The sequence below is a fragment of the Drosophila serrata genome, unplaced genomic scaffold, assembly GCF_035046125.1.
Source record: "Drosophila serrata isolate PLE 108 unplaced genomic scaffold, ASM3504612v1 contig_18, whole genome shotgun sequence".
Classification (NCBI taxonomy): domain Eukaryota; kingdom Metazoa; phylum Arthropoda; class Insecta; order Diptera; family Drosophilidae; genus Drosophila; species Drosophila serrata.
Genome location: NW_028256916.1, coordinates 39650 through 61029, shown reverse-complemented (window position 1 = coordinate 61029; position 21380 = coordinate 39650). Strand labels below are relative to the sequence as shown.

At 43.0% G+C, this 21380-nt stretch overlaps 2 protein-coding genes and 1 pseudogene across 2 annotated transcripts; 2 read left to right on the top strand and 1 right to left on the bottom strand.

Moving 5' to 3' along the window:
- Nucleotides 1–749: 749 nt before the first annotated feature.
- LOC147645099 (uncharacterized) lies at nt 750–1643 on the bottom strand. Its single transcript, XM_086829000.1, has one exon. It carries the CDS (start codon nt 1641–1643, stop codon nt 750–752), a length of 894 nt encoding a protein of 297 aa, XP_086685126.1.
- A 10594-nt stretch (nt 1644–12237) lies between these two features.
- Nucleotides 12238–16898, top strand: LOC147645098 (uncharacterized; annotated as a pseudogene).
- Nucleotides 16899–16903: 5 nt separating this feature from the next.
- LOC147645097 (uncharacterized) lies at nt 16904–17894 on the top strand. Its single transcript, XM_086828992.1, has 2 exons — nt 16904–16953; nt 17474–17894. Exons 1-2 carry the CDS (start codon nt 16904–16906, stop codon nt 17892–17894), a joined length of 471 nt encoding a protein of 156 aa, XP_086685118.1.
- The last annotated feature ends 3486 nt before the right edge of the window (nt 17895–21380 follow it).

Genomic DNA, 21380 nt, shown 5'->3' with positions numbered 1-21380 from the left:
AAAAATTGCACCAAGTGCCGGATGAATGGTTCAACCGCTGAAGACTTGGGCCGACCTTGGAACCTTTACGAATTTTTACTATTTCTATTTGATACTCGTGGTTCTGAATTTATTCGACGATCTTATTAAATGCTTCAGTATATTCAGCCGGTGACAGAGTTTTTTCGAAAACTATACTCTTGTCTTTACATTTTCTTATAAAGCGGAACATATAAGCGAACACTCTCAGCAGTTTCAGGTGTGACGAGAATCCCTCGATGACGTCTAGCAAATCGGAAGATTGCACCGCAGCGGTCAGTCCGACCACAGTCTTTCTTGCTTCCTGATGCAATACTTCCTTATCCAGTTCAAAATGAACTTTTTTGGTCCAGTTCTCCTCCTCGTCCTTCAGAAACTGAGGTCCCGTGAACCAGATCGACTGTACAATTTCGTCGACGTCACAACCTCTAGACACTATATCTGCTGGTTTCTGCTTCGTTGGAACATGCCGCCATGTAGCCTGTCCTGACCATTCTTGAATCTCCGCAACCCTTTTTGAAACGAATGTCGACAACGACGATGGATGAGATCGGATCCAATGGAGAGTGACTTCCGAATCCGACCAGTAAACGGTTCGTTCGATTTGGGACATTTATTAGCGGTTTGATTCTCTGGCAGAGATCTGCGAGAAGGTGAGCGGCACATAACTCAAGCCTTGGGAGCGTTTTTGTCTTGAGCGGCGCTACTTTCGACTTTGAAGTCAACAACGATCATTTGTAACCTTCAGCAGATTTGCTACGAATGTAGACGCAAGCTCCATAGGCTCTCATGGATTTGTCGGCAAAGGCATGTAATTGCACCGGTGACATCGGATCAGCATGCACAAACCGAGGAATAGCTATCTTATCCAATTGAGACAAGGTATTTTTTAGCATATTCCATGCAGTTTCTAAATGCAGCAGAATTGACTCATCCCAGTCGAACTTTTTAAGCCACAGTTCCTGCAATAAGATCTTTCCTTTGATTACAATGGGACTTAATAAATCGAGGGGGTCAAACAGCTTGGATGTTACCGATAAAATGTTCCGTTTTGTCGCTCGGAGTCCCATGACAGAATCGTCAATTTTAAATTTGAAGGCATCTTCGCTGGGCAACAAAGATATTCCTAACGCCTTAGTTGACCCTGAGTCCAAAATAGGTATTGACTTAACTGTGCTCTCAGATGCAGTGACCTCAGGTGAGTTTGAAAACCACTTTATCAATTCAAAACCTGCTGTTTGAAGAACCTGAGACACTTCAGACTTGATTGTCCGTAGCTCCTCTACGCATGCAGCACCAGTTAGCATGTCATCGACGTAAAAATCGGATCTAATTCCGTCGGCAGCTCTAGGGAATGAAAGTTTCGCAGATTCACTCAACCTTTTTAAACATCGAATAGCAAGAAAAGGGGCTGGTCCAGTACCATATGTAACGGTGTTGAGCTTGTATAATCTCAAGGATTCAGAGGGGTCTCTTCTCCACACTATGAGTTGAAACTGCCTATCCGCTTCGTTAACCATCACTTGGCGATACATCTTTTTTACATCGGCAGTCAGGGCATACCTGTGCAGCCGGAAGCGGAGTAGAGTGGAGTACAACTCTTCTTGGATTGTCGGTCCCACCATCAAGATGTCATTTAAGGCCACCTGAGTCGATGTTTTCTTTTGGACGTTGATGCACTAAGGTCAGTACATACAAGTGGCCCGTATGACACCAGGCACGTGCCTGTTTGGGTTAGGTGTTAGTAGGCGCGATGGAAAATATAGGACAGAATACGAGGAAAATTGACTACCGGCGTGCTGCCAGATTGTTAGATTGCATGCTTACTAAGTGTGTTAGTATTAAAGATTTTAATTTGGGAAGGGAATCTACGTTAGAGACTAGTGTGTACAAATCATTATAATTTGCACATAACACTCTAAAAGGTTCATGCAGTTCAAAGGAGGTCCTACAGTGGCGCCACACTAATGGGATATAGGATCTAGTAGTTCTACATGGTACGTGGAAATTAAGCTGACTCAACAAGTCAGCACTTTCCACATCACCATGGATAAGGTTAAAAATAAAGGTTATCCCTAGCATCGTTCTACGATTGGCTAAGGACGGCAAGTTTATTAATAGGAGTCTACTAGAGTAGGAAGGTAATCTTTGGTTTGCATCCCAATTTAAACCGCGTAGAGCGAAAAGTAAAAAGTTCTTTTGAACCGACTCAATGCGTTTACTATGGACGCCATACTGAGGGCTCCAAACGCAGCATCCATATTCTAGGATAGGACGAACTAAGGAAGTATATAAGGATTTAATAACATAGGGGTCATTGAATTCCTTTGACCACCGTTTAATAAATCCAAGCACACCCCTGGCTCTATTCACCATAGACGAAATATGATCAATAAAGTCAAGTTTTGGGTCCAAGCGGACGCCCAAATCGTCAACAGAATTAATTCTTTCCAAAGAGCAGCAGTTCAGCGTGTAAGTAGCAAGCTTAGGAACGACACGACAGAATGTCATTAGCTTGCATTTCGAGCCATTTAAGTTTAATAAGTTTACACGGCACCAAGTTTGAAAATTATTAAGATCTGTTTGTAAATCCGACTGGCAGGCAACGTCATTGTATTGCGAGCAAAGCTTGACGTCATCCGCGTACATAAGTACTCTGGAGTTAGTCAAGACTTTGGGCAGGTCATTTATAAATAATGTAAACAATAAGGGTCCCAAATGGCTTCATTGCGGGACGCCAGATGTAACCCTTAGAACATTGGATAAATTATTCTTAAAGAGGACCTTTTGCGTCCTGCCATTCAAATAACTTGAGATCCAATTAAGAAGATCACTTGGAAAACCCATTGAATCGAGTTTTCTAACGAGGAGAGAATGGTTAACAGAGTCAAATGCTTTACTGAAATCAGTATAGATTACATCTGTCTGACAATTATTGTGGAAGCCCTTTATAATAAGGGAAGAGAGCTCCAAAAGATTTTTTGTGGTTGATCTTCGCTTCATAAAATCATGTTGATATGGAGAAATAACCGATCTACAACGGTGCTGTAAGTGAGGGGTGAAAATGTTTTCAAATAATTTTGGGATGGCCGACAACTTAGAGATTCCTCTATAATTGCTGGCATCCAATTTGCTACCTTTTTTGTGGAGAGGAATAATAAACGATTCCTTCCAAATAATGGGAAAGTGGGAGGTTTCCAAGGACAAGGTAAACAATTTCAGAAGGGGATAGTACAGGGCGTCGGCACAATAGCTGAGCACACACCCAGGAATTCCGTCGGGGCCTGGCGTATAAACTGGCTTGACACGATGAAGATCTAAAAGAAGAGAGCTTTCGTTTAGGATAGGACAGAAAATTAAGTTTGATGTGGGTATGTCGTAGGAATAGGTCTGATGTAGATACGAAGAGCTTGAATAGGTTGTTTGAAAAAACTGCGAAAATAGATCGGCTATTGCCTGATCATTATTTGCGGTAGTATTTTCAAATAAAAGCGAGGAAGGATTTGTTTTAGGCTTACGTTTAGTGTTAACGAAATTATAAAACAGTTTTGGGTCCTGTGAGAACTGGGTCCTACAACGAGTTTAATAGTTTTTATAACACTGCGCGTTCAGCACGGTAAAGTTTTACCGAGCTGATAAATGGGACCTGAAGTCTGGAAAATGGTTCAGGACCATGCTCGATACCTCAATATTTACAAGATGAAAGGAGAAGTTGGAGCGGGCATATACTGTACAGACCCCGAGATGAGGCTGTCGTATAAGCTACCAAGCCATTGCAGCATATTCCAGGCGGAAGTCTTCGCCATCAGGAAGGCAACAGAGCTTGCGCAGGAAATAGCCTGCCCATATGAGGCGGTAAACCTGTTCGTAGACAGTCAGGCGGCGATTAGATCCATGCAATCGTCAGCGGTCAGTTCCAAAAATGTACTGGCAAGCAGGGCCGCAATAGATATCCTGACCACGACAATGTCAGTGCGGATCTACTGGGTCCCCAGCCACCAGGGCATAGAGGGAAACGAAATCGCAGACGACCTATTAAAGAACGAGTCGGACTGGCTATTGATAGAATAGAAAACCTCCCAGTCTCTCTAAGAACGCTCCAATGCGAGTTTGAGAGGCGGGTACGTACGAACAAAACAACTAAAATCATTGCAAAGAGCGCAATGAAAACTCAGCCACTACGTACCGCATCTATTCCGAAAAAACTGCAGACTACTATTGGGAATGCTTACGGGTCACTGCCTGGCTGCCGCGAATGCACTCCAGCTGAGCATCAGCAGCAACGGAAACTGCAGGAAATGCGATGAAGCTGAGGCAACAGAAACCTTGGAGCATTTCATCTGTAAGTGCCCAGCCCTAACTAAGAGTAAAGCACTTAGGTGCCCCAGTACTGGAATCACTAGTAGATGCCTCGAAGAGGTCGCCAGGTGAACTACTTACCTTCGCAAAAACTACCACGTTCCTAAAGACTTAAACACCATCTAAGATTCTCCAGGACCATGTGGAAAACAACATCCAAATAAATAAGGACCTTACATATACAAGAGTCATTATTCACATACCGGTTATTGTAATCTACATGTATAAGCTTAGCCTAAGAAAAGAGATAAGAAAGAAAGATATCGAAATAAAAGCTCGGAACTGGCAGTCGTTTACTGACCACACAAGTAAAAAGAAGATCATCTCTTCGAACGGATTTAAATGAGACTTCAATAACCTTTACGGACCTAACCAGCAATTAGACTGGTAACGACTCGATCGAAACCGGCTTATCGAATTGGCTTGGAATGCCGTTCTACCCGACTAAATACTGTCAAGAACATAAAGCGACGGTATCGAGTACACTGGACCAAGCCGCGACCACCGATATTAGAACTAAATTTTTTTCCAAATTTCCACGTGTATTTGAGTGCACATGATATTGCGTAATGGTCTGAGACAAGGGGCTCAAAACTATTACACCAAACTACACATATACGTCACCAATATCAGTAAAAGAAAAAGCTCTGTTTTTGCGCTCAACTTATCCACCGATTTTCGCTACGACGAGCTCTAGCAACTACCATCGTTGTCGACGTCAACATTTATGTAATCATCGATTTCGCATTATTTTGGACTTCCGAGGAGACAGCGCTTGCCAAAAAAACAGCGTCCGCCAAGGAATACTGGAGTCATAATATCTATCATTGTTTATTACTTTCTTTTCACGATCCAGAAGTCTTTATTAATATTAAGTAAGTTCTAATTTTATTTAACATCCAATTTAGGAAAAAAAAAATTAGGCCTTTAAAATGAATTCCGAAGTAACTGCATCATTTACCCTTTATTTAAATTGTATAAAAAATATCTAAGATTTTGATGGCTCAGATAAGAACCAGCTTCCCGATTTCATAAATCAAATCAACGTACTAATGTCTTGTTTTCAAGCGTTCGACGAGGAATCGAAAAATGTCCTCTTTAACTATATAAAAAATAAATGTTGTGGATTAGTAAGACCCGTTTTGCATAGGTACGGAACTGTTACGACCTGGAAAAGACTTAAAGAAATACTAATAAAACATTTCGGGGAAAAGGAAAGTAGTGACAAATTGATGGACGCATTAAAACTATGTAGAATAGAATTCACAATAGAGCAATATTACGACAAAATAAACGAAATTGCCAATAGACTGCACAATCGGATATTAACACACACTGACGGGACGTATTCCACTGAAGAAGTAAACAGAATTTAGCTTAGAGTATTTAGAAACAATCTTCCTGAGCCAACTAAAACAATGATTTTTGTCAGAAACCCTTCATCATTGGATGACGCATACAAAATTATTGAAGATGCCCGTCATCAAATTTATACCTCGTATAGACCAATTCGTAAACACTTTAGTAACGAACCTCCTTGTAGAAAATATTTCAGTAACGATAGTAAAAATAGAAATGAAAGAGCTCCAAATGGATACCATAATCAACCACAAGTAGAGGAAAGTGTAGTATGCACTCATATTGAATACCCACTGTACCAAGAGTACTTTAGGGGTACACACTGTACGCACTTTGTTGCAGTGTTTACATAATTTAAAGTCCCGGTCATAAACCTAAATGGCCGAAATATGAAACGATCATCGTACATTGGCCGCACACAGGTTGTGCTAGTGTCAGCATAAATGCAACACGAGCGGACCTCATGTATGTATGTGCATATACCTCCGCGATCAGCTTTAGCGAGCATAGCTATGTATTTAAAAATATATAACCGTCTCTCCGCTGCCGCTGTTGACAGCGCAGCTACGAGACTTAGATTTCTTCAGCTGTTACAACATATTGATTAGTACAGATATACAATCAAGCTCGGAGCGGCAACAACGGCGGCTCCGGAGTTAAAAAACCAAAATAATAAAAAGAACAAACACAACTCTAAACTGAATCAATCTTATTCATTGTGGATTTTGATCGGGAGCTAACATTAATTTTACATGGCGACCGTGACAAAAGTCCGGGCCTGCACAAGGAATATAAGTTTTAAATAATTTAAAAACAAAAAGAATATCTGTGAAAATGTGAAAAAAAAACTGAATAAATTTGGTGAAAAAAAAAAATCAACGCAAAAATAAATAAATAAAAAAAATGATGACTGGGCCAAAAAGAAACATTTAAAAAAACACAAAAAACAACCGGCGAAAGTACAATGAAAGTGTAAAAACAGATAATTTCCGATGGTCTAGAGACTGGAAGAACAAGACAAGCAAAAAAAAATATTTAAAAACAAGAAAGGAAGCTAACTTCGGCACGCCGAAGTTTATATACCCTTGCAGATAGAACTTCTATGAATAAAAAACCATACAATATAAATGATATATATTTGTGTTAAAAAACAATGAAGTAATACCTGCTTTCATTTCATTCACCTATACATATTATATTTGCAGTTTTACATTCACAGATTTGCATTTTTCCTCTACATCAAACGATCGTTTGTATGGCACCTATATGATATAGTCGTCCGATTTTTATGAAATTTGCCACAAAATTTAAGACTTATATAAAATGGTTATACCTCAAATTTGATGAAAATCAGCTGAAAACTAAAAAAGTTATAAATTTAATTGTATTAATTTCCCGATCGTTCCTATGGGAGCTATATGATATAGTAGTCAGATTTTCATAAAATTTTATGAAAAATTGTAGAGTATAGTAAAATGGCTATATCTCAAATTTGATCCAATTCTATTGAAAACTGAAAAAGTTAAAAAAATTTTTGTAAAAATTTTCCGATCATTCCTATGGCAGCTATATGATATAGTCGTCCGATCCGGCCCGTTCCGACATATATACGAGTGAGAGTATATAGAAGACTAACTGCAAAGTTTCATTTAGATAGCTTCAAAACTGAGAGACTAGTTTGCGTAGAAACGGACAGACGGACAGACGGACAGACGGACGGACGGACAGACGGACAGACGGACAGACGGACAGACGGACAGACGGACAGACGGACAGACGGACAGACGGACATGGCTAGATCGACTCGGCTGTTGATCCTGATCAAAAATATATATACTTTATATAGTCGGAGGTGCCTCCTTCACTGCGTTGCAAACTTCTGACTGAAATTATAATACCCTGCAAGGGTATAAAAAAGAAAAAACAAGAAAGGAAGCTAACTTCGGCACGCCGAAGTTTATATACCCTTGCAGATAGAACTTCTATGAATAGGAATCCATACAATATAAATTATATATATTTGTGTTAAAAAACAATGAAGTAATACCTGCTTTCATTTCATTCACCTATACATATTATATTTGCAGTTTTACATTCACAGATTTGCATTTTTCCTCTACATCAAACGATCGTTTGTATGGCACCTATATGATATAGTCGTCCGATTTTTATGAAATTTGCCACAAAATTTTAGACTTATATAAAATGGCTATACCTCAAATTTGATGAAAATCAGCTGAAAACTAAAAAAGTTATAAATTTAATTGTATTAATTTCTCGATCGTTCCTATGGGGGCTATATGATATAGTCGTCCAATTTTCATAAAATTTTACACAAAATTTCAGAATAATATGAAATGGCTATATTTCAAATTTGATTAAATTCTGTTGAAAACTAAAAATGTTATCGCCACCGCGATTGTCAGTCTTCCGACAACAGCCACCGCCATTCTCATTCCTCTCAAATTTCTCGATCGTTCCTATGGGAGCTATATGATATATTAGTCCGATTTTCATAAAATTGTACACAAAATTGTAGAATAATATGAAACGGCTATATCTCAAATTTGATGAAAATCTGTTGAAAACTGAAAATTTTATACTTTTTAATTGAATTAATTTCTCGATCGTTCCTATGGGAGCTATATGATATAGTCGTCCGATTTTCATAAAATTTTACACAAAATTGTAGAATAATATGAAATGGCTAGATCTCAAATTTGATCAAATTCTGTTGAAAACTAAACATTTTATAATTTTTTTTGTAAAACTTTTCCGATCATTCCTATGACAGCTATATGATATAGTCGTCCGATCCGGCCCGTTCCGACATATATACGAGTGAGAGTATATAGAAGACTAACTGCAAAGTTTCATTCAGATAGCTCCAAAACTGAGAGACTAGTTTGCGTAGAAACGGACAGACGGACAGACGGACAGACGGACATGGTTAGATCGACTCGGCTGTTGATCCTGATCAAGAATATATATACTTTATATAGTCGGAGGTGCCTCCTTCACTGCGTTGCAAACTTCTGACTGAAATTATAATACCCTGCAAGGGTATAAAAATAGAAGATATGCAAAAACACAATAAAAACTACAGTGAGGATAGCCTGTGTGATGACCAGCACCGGCACCGCCTAAAACCACAGGCCCCGGATAACACTAACAAAAAAAAAAAAATAACAACAAAAACAAAAACCAGCAGCAGAACCCGGAAAAGTGTGGATGGAATGGCAAATTCCTCTACGCCAACGCAGGAAAATAAAATGTGGTATGCAGTCCGCCCCTTATGCCAACGTAAACACTCTTCCTTGCGCTCACACTGTTACGCTGAGCATACATAAACTTTACATAAACGTCAGCAGCCGAATTAACAAGTGTGAGGGGCAGGCCGCCCCTTATGCCAACGAAGAAGCGTCAGCAAAGCCAAGACCGTCGACGACCATCTTATAAAAAATGCACTGCGTTGCATAATTTTTTTAAATTGCACTGCGATGCATATTTTTTTTTATATTATAATATAAATTGTAAAATTGAGCGACATTAAAGTTGCCCAATTAGTGTGTGGTCTGAAAACCATACAAAAACTAGGCAGGGTTTTCCACTGTTAAATTTATAGATGAGAAGTAATGCAATAAGCAAATTCTCCAAAGAAAATTCTTATAATCATAATCATAAGTATAGAATAAAAGTATATATACCACCCACGAAAATGACGTTGGATATAAAAACAGTGGATTCCACTGCCAATGTCATTAATAAATTAGAGTCGAACAAAATTGATTTATATTGGGTACATATACTTTTAATAGTCATTGTTGTTATAATGTGAGCAAATTTTTTTTATATAATATATAGGCTGCATAACAAATGATGAACCTACAGCAACGCAATAAAACTGCTAACCAGTACACACAAGAGGGAGAGCAGATGACGAAAGCTTTAGAAGGTGCATACATAACAGATGGCTTACCTCTAGAGCTAGCCAGAAGTTATTCCACTCAGCATGCAGTCAAAGCAATGACTAAAAATTGCACGATCGATAAGGTAAAACGTATTATGCAAGCTGGTACCTTTAATACTATGAATGATGCCGTTTCAAAATTTGTCACTAGTTGCTGTGAAGCAACTGGACAGTCAAACACTGTCCTATACTACAGGAACTATCCACAGCGCGGCTCAAATCGCGGACGTGGAAATTAAAGAGGCAACTTTCGTAGTTATCGTAATAACTACAACGACTACCAGAATTACAATGGAGGACGAGGCCAATATAGAGGAAACTATAGAGGCCGTGGTAACTCGAACCGAGGCCATAATAACAATAATCAAAACAATGTCAGAGTTGCCCAAAATACATAGGGAAACTCCCAAAAGCCTTAAAATGTTCAGCAATAGAAGAAGCAAGGGTTCACACTATTAATCTTAATCAAAATATATTCGTTTCATTTATCAATGTAGCTACTGGAAATAAACTTGTCCTTTTAATAGACACAGGTGCAGACATATCCATTTTAAAAGAAACTTCTGATATCTTTTAAAACATCCAAGATAATTACATCATAGACATAAAGAGAATAAGTCAAGAAATAACCAAATCCAGAGGTCTAGTTTCTATTGAAATACAGATGACTAAATATATAATTCCCCACGATTTTCATATCGTAAGTTTACAATTCCCTATTCCATGCGATGGAATATTTGGCATTGATTTTACTAAAAAATACAACTGTCAATTAGACTTCAAGCCATCTGAAGATTGGCTTATAATTAGACCCAATAATTTAAAATTTCCAATTAATGTACCTGTTTAGATGAGGCCCACTGTGCCGCCTCTGCTCGCGAAGTTTTTCGAGGTCTGCCGCGCGCGCCTCCCTTGCTCTCGCGCTCCGACTCTCGGGTCTATGTTGCCGATCGTCGGCGACCTCCCGCGCTCCTTTTGGCAGAGCAAAGCGGCCGGGAGCTCGGTTTAGTTTAAGCTAGTTTTAGTCTTATGTATGCAGCGAAATAAAGCTGACGATTTTGACTTGCCCACGACGCCCCCGCCTTTACTCTTCGACTTCGCTTGCGACGTGGGAATTTTCACTGGGCTACATTTTTCAGGATCTTGCGGCAGGACGCCCCCTACACATTTTGGTCCTTCGAGCCGGATTTCTACAGGATATCCTTCCGCCGTCTTAACAGCAGTTCCCGGCAACTGTCCGCCACGATAAGTACGACTTCTTACGTTTTTCGTTCTCGCTGCCGGTCTTCCACAGTGGGCCGAACATTTAATTTTGGTCGCACCGCTGAAAAATTTATTGCTTTTGTTCGTGTCAACTCCCCGTCCGAGTTTTCCTGACACCACGGCAGTGAGAAATTCCACTTGCTATTCGCCTCCGAACTTCGAAATTTTCCATCCGTGTCCGTTTTGTGTGCGCCGCCATCTTCCTCGCCGTCTCTTCGATTCCCCGTTGTTCATCCACTTGCCAACGGTCGAGGCCTATGTGCAGCCACATACACACACACGCATTCTAAACTTATGCTAATATTTCCGTAAAAAAAAAAGTTCTCCGTGAACAGTGAAGTTGTGTTACCAAAAGAAAGCTAATTTTTTCTTGCTGTATCCATACACATTTTTTCTGTTCGCACAATTCAATACAGTCCACTTCTCGACGCTCCACTGGGCCAATACAAACCCTACATATTCTACATACATCCATATATATTGGGCAAGCTTCGCGCTATTCTGCGCTGAGCATCGATCTCCCAGCTATTACATACATATATACACACGCACGCATAAGGGCATATCAAGTAATTCTTTGTCATTTTTTTCTCGTCTCCTCTTTGTGCCTAGAGCGTGTACAAGCACCTGCACTTATACATTAAACAGCCGAACAGTGCCAAAAAAGCAAAAAATTTTTAAAGAAATAAATTTCGTGAAATTTATCCGAAATTTATAAATCCAAATTTTTTTCTATATAAATTTACAATACATACATATATATTGGGCAAGCTTCGCACTACTCTGAGCTGAGCAGCAAAACCCAAACACAAACGAGGGTTTTTTAATTGTCGTCAATTTAGCCGCCGGCACGGCCGTGTTGTTGTTGCCCTGTAATTCTTGGGTCCCTTACATTCGCACTGCTTTGCCGACGGCATCACCCAGCAAGCTGTTCCGCAACCAAGAATAGAGGTTGTTTTTTTAATTCCACCTTTACGGTTTCAAGCAATAGACATTCGCGGCTAATTGAAAATTAAAACAATTGTTTATTTTTTTTCGGGTGGCGAGACAATTCCCAATACCACTAAAATCCGAACTCCCACACCCACGATCTGCGACTGCAGCTGTTGTTGACATTTCAGTCGGCTTCCTCGATCCGAGCGTCAAGCCTTGTGGCTTTTTTCTTTTCTCCACTTTATCCGTTTTGGACGACCCAGACCGCGCGTTAGTGTGACCGTCCTCTCGTCCTACAGTCGACAAGTCCTGATCCACAGCATTCTATTCCGTGAATGCCCACGGGAGACGACAAAAAACCACGTCCGATCCCATCCATCCGTTTGGACAGGTCCCAATCCGCATCTCCGCGGGCGTCCCAATTGAAGCCAAGAGCTACTACGGGCATCTCAAGGGCAAAAAGCGACGAGTCTGTCGACACCATTCGCGGTTCCTCGCCTGTAACAACTCGGTCAGCTGCAAAAATGGCTCAGATTGCGATAGATGCCGCTCTCAAGCGCTTCATTGCCACGACAGATCGGGTTAGCCACTTCGAGGCTACGATCCGGGCGCCCTGGAGACTAAACGATTCTCCCCCTACATGTGCCAGGTTCATAGGGACCAAATCCGGGCTTTGTGGGAAAAGGTGGAGAAGAGTTACGAGAGCTGCTCCGATTTGCTCTTCGGGGCTGACGACGGCGCGGACACTACAACGGTGTTAGAAGCTAAGTATAGCTACTGCTACTCCGTCTATTCCAGGTGTGTGGCCCAGATGCAGGAGATAATAGAAAGGGGCGCGGCCCAGTCAACTCTGGCTCCCAGCAGCGTCCATACATCCCCTTCCACCGGTTGACGTTTACCACCCGTAGACACCGAGGTGTTTGCGGGCGACTATCTTCGCTGGCCCACCTTCAGGGACTTGTTCACGGCGATTTATATCAACAACTCTCGTGTCACACCAGTCGAAAAATTGTTCCCCCTATTGTCGAAAACAAGTGGCGACGCGAACGCCATAGTTTCCAAGGCCCCGCTCACCAATGAAGGTTTTGTCTCGGCGTGGCGAAGCCTCACCGACCGCTTCGAAAATCGAAGATTATTGGTTAACAGCCAGTTGAAAATCCTCTTCAACATTCAGGCTGTCCCTCAAGAATCGGGAGTCGCGCTTTAAGAGCTGCAAAGCACCATCCAAAGCTGCCTGACCGCGCTAGAAATGTTCTCCATTCAAGTTGAGGCTTGGTATTGTCTTTTGGTGAATATGGTTTCCTCAAAGCTTCCCAAAGTAACCCTTTCTCTGTGGGAACAATCCATCCACAACAAAGCCGAAATCCCAACCTGGAAGGAGTTGGATGCTTTTTTGACCGAGCGTCATCGCACTCTGGAGGCCATCGACGATGTCGGCACCCACAAGCGCTCCAGTTCGCAGGCTCAACTCGTACGAGACCCGAGTGGCTCCAGCCTCCAAGGGGTGCGATCTCTGTTCCCGAGAGAACCACCCCGTGCGCTTATGTCCACGGTTCCTTGAAATGAACGAGAGTGGGCGCTCCGAATACATTAAGAGAAAGCAGCTCTGCCTGAACTGTTTTGCACGAGGGCATCAGCAGCGGGACTGCCCCAGTGCTCACAGCTGTTCCATCTGCCACAGCCGGCATCACACGCTTCAGCACCGCGGTAATCCGTTTGCAACCGGTCCAAATCCGTTGGCGTCGACTAGGCGCCGGCCCGGGCCTACTACCAGAGGGACGGGAGGTACAGATGAGCACTCAGATGTACAGGTGTGTTTCGCTTCCGGCTCAGGAGCCGCCCTGTTGGGCACTGACCTCATCACTGTATGCCATCTGGGGTGCAGTTTCCAAGCGCGAGCCTTAATAGACTCGGGGTCCGAGGCGACCTTCATTACGGAACGGCTGTTCAACCTGGTTAAACTTCCCTTCAAGACGATCCAAGCCCAATTTTCCGGCCTTAATCAGTCTGTTCCGCTCAGTCCACCAAAATGTGCATTTTTTCTATTCGGTCGCCAGTCAGACCCGAGTTACAACTAGAAGCCGCAGCTTAGGTTCTCCCGCAGCTGTCCGGCAATCTGCCCTCGTACCCGATTCCGAGGGCTCTTCTCAAGGGGCTTCCCGACGTCCCCCTGGCAGATCCCAAGCTCCTCGAGAGCTCCCAAATCGACGTCTTAATAGGAGCTAATATTCTCCGGTCTGTCCTCCTCGGCAACTTCAAGGCTAACATCTGCGGGTCGCTTCTCGGCCAGGAGACCATTTTTGGATGGGTGTTGACAGGGCCCTTGTCTCCGGCCACTCCCCGCAGTGTGGCTGCCTTTTCCACACGAATGTCCTGCGCCCCCCGCGACTCGCTGGATAAGCTCCTGACCAAATTCTGGGAGGTGGAGGCAGTGTCAACACGAATCGGCCTAAAATCGGATGAAGTCTGTGAACTCAATTTTGTCCGGACTATTCAGAGGGACGGTTGTGACAGGTATGTCGTGTCGCTTCCCTTGCGTGACCCTGAGCACCATGCTTCTGAATTAGCGTCTTCACGATCATTTGCTCTTGCCCAATTCCTGCGTAATGAGCAGCGCCTGATTCGGGAGTACTTTGACTTGGGGCACATGATCGAGGTTTCTCCGACTAGCCACTCCGCAACTTACTACCTTCCGCACCACGCGGTTCTCAAACCCAAAAGTTCGACCACCAAGGTGCGGGTGGTCTTTAACGCATCAAGCCCTTCCGCAAACGGGATTAGCCTGAATGATATCCTTTATGCAGGCCCTGTCTTACAGTCCGACCTAACCATTCAAATCCTAAAGTGGCGGTAATTTAAGTTTGTTTTTAATGCTGACATCGAGAAAATGTATCGCCAAATTTGGGTAGATCCGAAATACACTCCTCTCCAACGTATCCTCTTTCGCAATTCCGATGGGGACATCCGGGACTATGATTTAAGGACTGTCAATTACGCCCCTTTCCTAGCGATCCGTGTCCTGCAGCAGCTCGTTGACGACGAAGCCTCGAGGTTTCCGCGAGCCAGTCAAATTATCCGGCGTTTTATGTATATCGACGACATTCTTGCGGGAGCCGACCCCCAAGCCAAGGCGAAGCTTGCAATCCGCGAGCTGGAGGGGGCCCTGGGTTCGGCAGGGTTCCCATTTCGAAAATGGACCTCCAATAGCAAGACGATACTGGCGAGCATTAAGAGCGACCATCTCCTCCGAGCTGATTTCCTGGAAATAGACACAGAGAGCACGGCCAAGACTCTGGGGGTGCGATGGAAGGCGACAACGGACGAGTTTTTTTTCATTCCGCCAGAGTAGACCTCAAAGTCGGTATTCACGAAGCGCCAGGTCCTTTCCCAGATTGCCAAATTGTTCGACCCAGCAGGCTGGCTCTCCTCCTCTCCTCGACGGGTCGCGTTCCGCCCTCATTTAAAAATCGAGCACCACGGGTTCTGTGACGCTTCGCAGAAGGCGTATGGCGCCGCCATCTACGTCCGCGTGGAGGTCGAGTCCACGATAATGACGAGTCTGCTAACGGCAAGGACATGAGTGTCCCCAGTGAAAACGGTGGTTTCGGTGCTGTTATCCGAAATGGCCAGTGCCGTGCTTCCTGAAATGCCAGGGCCGGCGTTCACCCTACACTGTTGGACAGACTCGACGATTGTCCTCGCCTGGTTGCGCAGGCCGGCGTATCACTGGACGACATTTGTAGCCAATCGGGTGGGCTCGACAAATGGGCTCATGTCCGCTCCGAGCAAAACCCAGCGGATCTCGCCAGCCGGGGGGCAACGCTTTAAGACCTCGCAAAAGGTCAGCTGTGGTGAAATGGGCCTCCCTGGTTGACGAAGCCGCGTTGCGAGTGGCCCAGTCAAAGCACCGACTCCCCCGTGACTGAACTCAAGACATGAGCAGTCAAGGCCCACGTCGCGATGACTCCCCCGGAAGACATCCTGGAGCGTTTCTCCACCCTCGACAAGGCCTTGCGGGTCCTGGCTTATGTCTATCGCTTCATCCAGCGCACTCGGAAGATCAAGGTTCCGGCTGAGGATCCCCTGTCGGCTACAGAGATTGCCTCGGCCGAACGACTGCTGGTGGCGGCTGCGCAACGCAGCGCTTTCACCCCTGAGATTAGCTGCTTAAGCCACGATCGATCACTACCGGCATCCAGTCCCATTCAAAATTTGAACCCGTTTATTGACGCCCAGGGGCTCATGAGAGCCTGCGGCCGGGTCACGGCCTCCGATCTCCTCCAAAATGACGAGCGGCATCCGCTAATCCTCCCGTACAATTGCCGTTTGTACCTACTACTTGTCCACTTTACGCATCGCATAACGCTGCACGGCGGTAATCAGCTAATGATCCGTCTGATCCGCTCCAAATTCTGGATTCCGAGGGTAAGGAACGTGGTGAAGTTCGTCATCCATTCATGTAAAGTGTGTGTCATTCACCAGAAGAAGGTGCAGACGCAACTCATGGGAGAATTGCCCAAGGAACGGAGACCGGTATTAACTAAGCCGGCCCCTTCGACATTAAGAACTACACAGGCCGAGCCTGTCTCATTACAAAGGGATATGTTTTGGTGTTCGTGTGCTTCTCAACTAAGGCCATCCATTTAGAGCCTACCTCGGATCTTACGACGGAGAAATTCCTCCCCGCTTTCGCTCGGTTCGTCAAGTGCAGTCGGACAAGGGGAAGACCTTTGTAGGGGCTGCGACGCTACTCTCCCGTGATTTTCTCAAAGGCTTAAATGGCCTATAGCCATCAACAGCTTATCTGGCATTTCATTCCCCCGGAAGCCCCCCACAATGGAGGCCTGTGGGAAGCAGGCGTCAAAAGCTTTAAGACCCTGTTTTACAAGTCGACGGCAACAAGGATATACACCTTTGAAGAGCTGTCAACCCTCTTGTCTAAGATAGAAGCGTGCCTGAATTCGCGCCCGATTGCGCCCATCCTCTTGGCTCTTAGGAGATATGGTGGTGGTCAAGGAAGACAACCTCCCGCCCAACGAATGGCGGTTAGAATCGACGCGGTGTTTCCGGGTTCCGATGGTCATAATCGTGTGGTCGACATTCGTACTACGCGGGGGCTCATCAAACGCCCTTTAGCAAAGGTGGTTCTCCTGCCGACGGATGCGTCCTCCGGCCCACAATAGTCAACCACCAATAACCGACGTCATGTGTTGTCTCGTAGCTCTAATCCGTAGTTCTTGTTCGTTGTCCACACCCAGTACTGACGTACGGCCAGGAGCACCACACGCTGTTGCACCTGAGCGAGCAACCGATGACTCCGCACCAACCGCGTCGGTCGCGAAACGCCCTCGCCACGTCTCGGCGCTCGTCCACTGCGTCCCGGCCTCCGTCCGCCGCTCCACAGAGTTCGTCCACCGCGCTCCCGCCCTCGTCCGTCGCGCAAAGGCAGTCATCCGCCATTGGCCAGGGGCCCTCGCGGAGCGTGGCCACGGCCCCGACGCTGTCGTCGCTTCTGCAGCGGCACTGCGTCAATGTGCTCCCGACCGCCTTGGCGCGGATTGACACCGGGACCCGGATTTTCGACACGGCCGCGCTTATAGATCCGTGCACACCTACAAGCTGCATCGACGCGTCGCTGGCGGCGAGTTTCCGCTTGCCTACGACGCGCGTTGGCGGTGATCAAATCTGTTCGGCCACCATTGGTTCGAGGGTCGATAGCCATATCCGGCTGGACGTGGTGTTCAAGATCGAGCCTCACGTTCGCATTCGCACTCCAGTCCGGGAAGTGAGCGAATCGGTGCTGACCCACTTCCGGGACATCATGTTGGCGGACGACCGCTTTTACTTACCGGCTACGATCTCTGTGGTCCTGGGCGCGGACCTGTATCCGCGAGTGATGGAGCCAGGGTTCGTGAAGATCCAGGACGGACTGCCAGTGGCCCAAAGCACCGTGTTTGGATGGGTCATCTCCGGAGCCTGCCACCAACCATAGCCGCAACGACCTTGTTGCAACCCGAGAGATTGCAAGGGGGGGATCTTTAGATGAGGCCCACTGTGCCGCCTCTGCTCGCTGAGCTTTCCGAGCTCTGCCGCGCGTGCCTCCCTTGTTTTCGCACCCCGACTCTCTGGTCTACGTTGCCGACCGTCGGCGACCTCCCGCGCTCGTTTTGGCAGAGCAAAGCGGCCGAGAGCTCGGTTTAGTTTAAGCTAGTTTTAGTCTAATGTATGCAACGAAATAAAGCTGACGATTTTGACTTGACTTAGAAGAATACGACTTTATAGTCGAATATTTAAAGGGTAAAGACAACTATGTTGCTGATGCGTTATCAAGAATAACCATTAAAGAACTACAAAATATTACTGAAAATATAATGAAAGTCACTAAAAGATATTAAAGTAGACAAAAGTTCCGCGCGGAAAATAAAGAAATAGAATTGCCTCAGCAAACTATTGAAAAAGCTTCTAAGCCCAACTTATACGGAGTCATAAACAATGATGAAGTACGTTAAGTAGTGACCTTGCATGTAAAAAATATGCTATGTGTATTTAAACATGGAAAAAAAATTACTGCAAGATATGATGTTAGCGATTCAAATACCAATGGAGTCCTTGACTTAGGTCAGTTTTTCCAAAGGCTTGAGACGCAAGCCGGTATATATAAAATCAAGCAACTCAAAGTGGCACCGTGGGAAAATATCTTTGAACACGTTTCAATAGATAATTTCAATTTAATGGGCAATAAAATATTGAGAACATTGAGAATAGCGCTACTCAACCCGGTGACCCAAATAACAAATTTAAAAGAAAAAGAAGCAATATTGTCTACATTTCATGATGATCCCATTCAAGGAGGTCATACTGGCATATCAAAAACTTTGGCCAAAGTAAAAAGACACTATACCTGGAAAAGTATGTCTAAAGATATAACTGAGTACGTAAGAAAATGTCAAAAATGTCAGAAATCAAAAATTACATCGCATACAAAGACCCCATTAACTATAACTGAAACACCCACAAATGTTTTCGACAGAGTGATAGTGGACCTATTAGTCCACTACCAAAATCAGAAAATGGCAATGAATATGTAGTCACGTTAATATGTGACATAACAAAATATCTAGTTGCCATACCAGTTGCAAATAAGAACGCAAATACTGTCGCTAAAGCAATTTTTGAATCTTTTATTCTGAAGTACGGTCCAATGAAGACGTTCATTACGTACATGGGAACAGAATACAAAAAATTCAATTATAAATGACTTGTGCAAATATTTAAACATTAAAAATAAAACATCTACCTCACACCACCACCAGACAGTCGGGACAATCGAAAGAAGTCATAGAACTTTTAATGAATATATACGATCCTACATATCGGTTGAAAAAACTGATTGGGATATATGGCTTCAATCTTTCGTATTTTGTTTCAACACGACCCCCTCAATGGCACATAACTATTGTCCATATGAGTTAGTATTTGGTAAAACAAGTAATTTACCAAAGGAATTTAATAGCATAGATAACATAGAAACCATATATAATATAGATGACTATGCTAAGGAGAGTAAATATATATATATATATATAGGTATTAACGAAATCTTTGCGGAATTAAACAAAAATTATTATTTCGCGTTTCTTTAGAAAAAAATTCAGAAATATGTTAATACTTGTAAATTTTGTAACTTGGCCAAATATGATCAAAACCCCTTAAGATATAAGCTATAACAGATACCCCTTCGCAACACGAGATAATCCATCTAGATATTTGGTTCCCCATGCGAAACATTATGTACCTTACTACAATAGACGAATTCACAAAATGCGCTACCGCTTGTTATATTAAATAAAAATCATGGGTTTCATTGCTAAATGCTATACAACAGAGAATCCATTGCCTAGGCAAGCCTAAGATCATTTTAACAGATAATGAATTTAGCATACATTGCATAAAACGGTTCCTTATGGATAATAATATAGAAATCCATTTCACGACACCATATAAAAAAAGGGAACTTAGATGTTGAGAGACTACACTTGACATTAAATGAGCACATCCGAATTTTTAATGTAGACGAGAAAATCAATGATATGATCCAAAACAAGGTATTTAAAGCAATTGTATGCTATAATAATACTATCAACATCCTAAGCGCAGAACAACAACAAAACATTGCAAATAAAATTAAACAAAATGAGGAACTCTGAAATTTATATATAATATAATAAATATTAATAGGGAAAATTTTTAAAATGATTATGTTAAAAATTTAAAACTGGTAAATCAAATCCTAAGTATGAGCTAATTCAAAACTATCATCAAGATGGAAACTACCTAATATCAAATGAAAACGCAAAAATATACAAAGACCAAGTCAAAAGAAAATATAAATTCCAAATTAAAATAAGTTTATATAAGTTTAAAGTATAAGTATAGTAGTTGTGTAGTAGTATAGTATAGTATATACGTTTATAGTTCTACAATTAAGATTGCAGAAACTTGTCGTGGGGGAGTCACATATACAAGAGTCACTATTTGCATACCGTTAATTATAACTTACATGTATAAGCTTAGCCTAAGAATAAAGATAAGAAAGAAAGATATCGAAATAAAAGCTCGGAACTGACAGTGGTGTACTGACCTGATAAGCAACAAGAAGAGCATCTCTTCGAACGGATTTAAATGAGATTTCATCAATCTTTGCGGAACCTAACCAGCAATTAGATTGGTAACGACTTGAATTGGCTAGGAACGCCGTTCTACCCGACTCGATACTCTCAAGAACATAAAGCGACGGTATCGAGTACACTGGGCCAAGCCGCGATCTAACTGATGTTCGAGCTTCGGAGCGTGAGAGAAAAATCGCGAGCGTGGACGCGCTCGGAACGCTCTGAGAGCAGAGGCGGTACAGTGCACTATGTGGAATTTGACCCGTTTTCGTGTCCAAAATTCATTTTTCGCGATTTAAATTTTCGTTTTTTCAATGATACCATGTTATGAAATGATCAAACCATTATGCAAGAACAGAAAAGAAAGAAAATGTTAATAATTTCAAAAATTTTAGTTTTGGCCACGAAAACGGGTTAAATTCCATATAGTGCAATGGTCTCTTTACCTAAACAATTAAATATTTTTTTCAGCTTTGAAGTTGTTCTTATATGATCAAAGCAATAAAAATATAGATAGAAAATGTCTTTAAAAAATTATTTGTCGAATACATATATAAATTGTACAACAATTACCTGTCAAATGATTTTTGCGGTACTGTCCGACGGCATAATGTATCATGATCATGTATCACAGATCCATCACTGGTCGATGATCATGCTGTTCTGTTGAACGCAACCATTGTTTCAATCTTAATTTTTTTCTTACCTCATAAATAAGTGTTTTGCTTTAGTTATATAAAGAAATCCTATGATTTCTGTAGTATTTTTAAAGTTCATTTATATCTCAATATATTATCAATTTATTTATT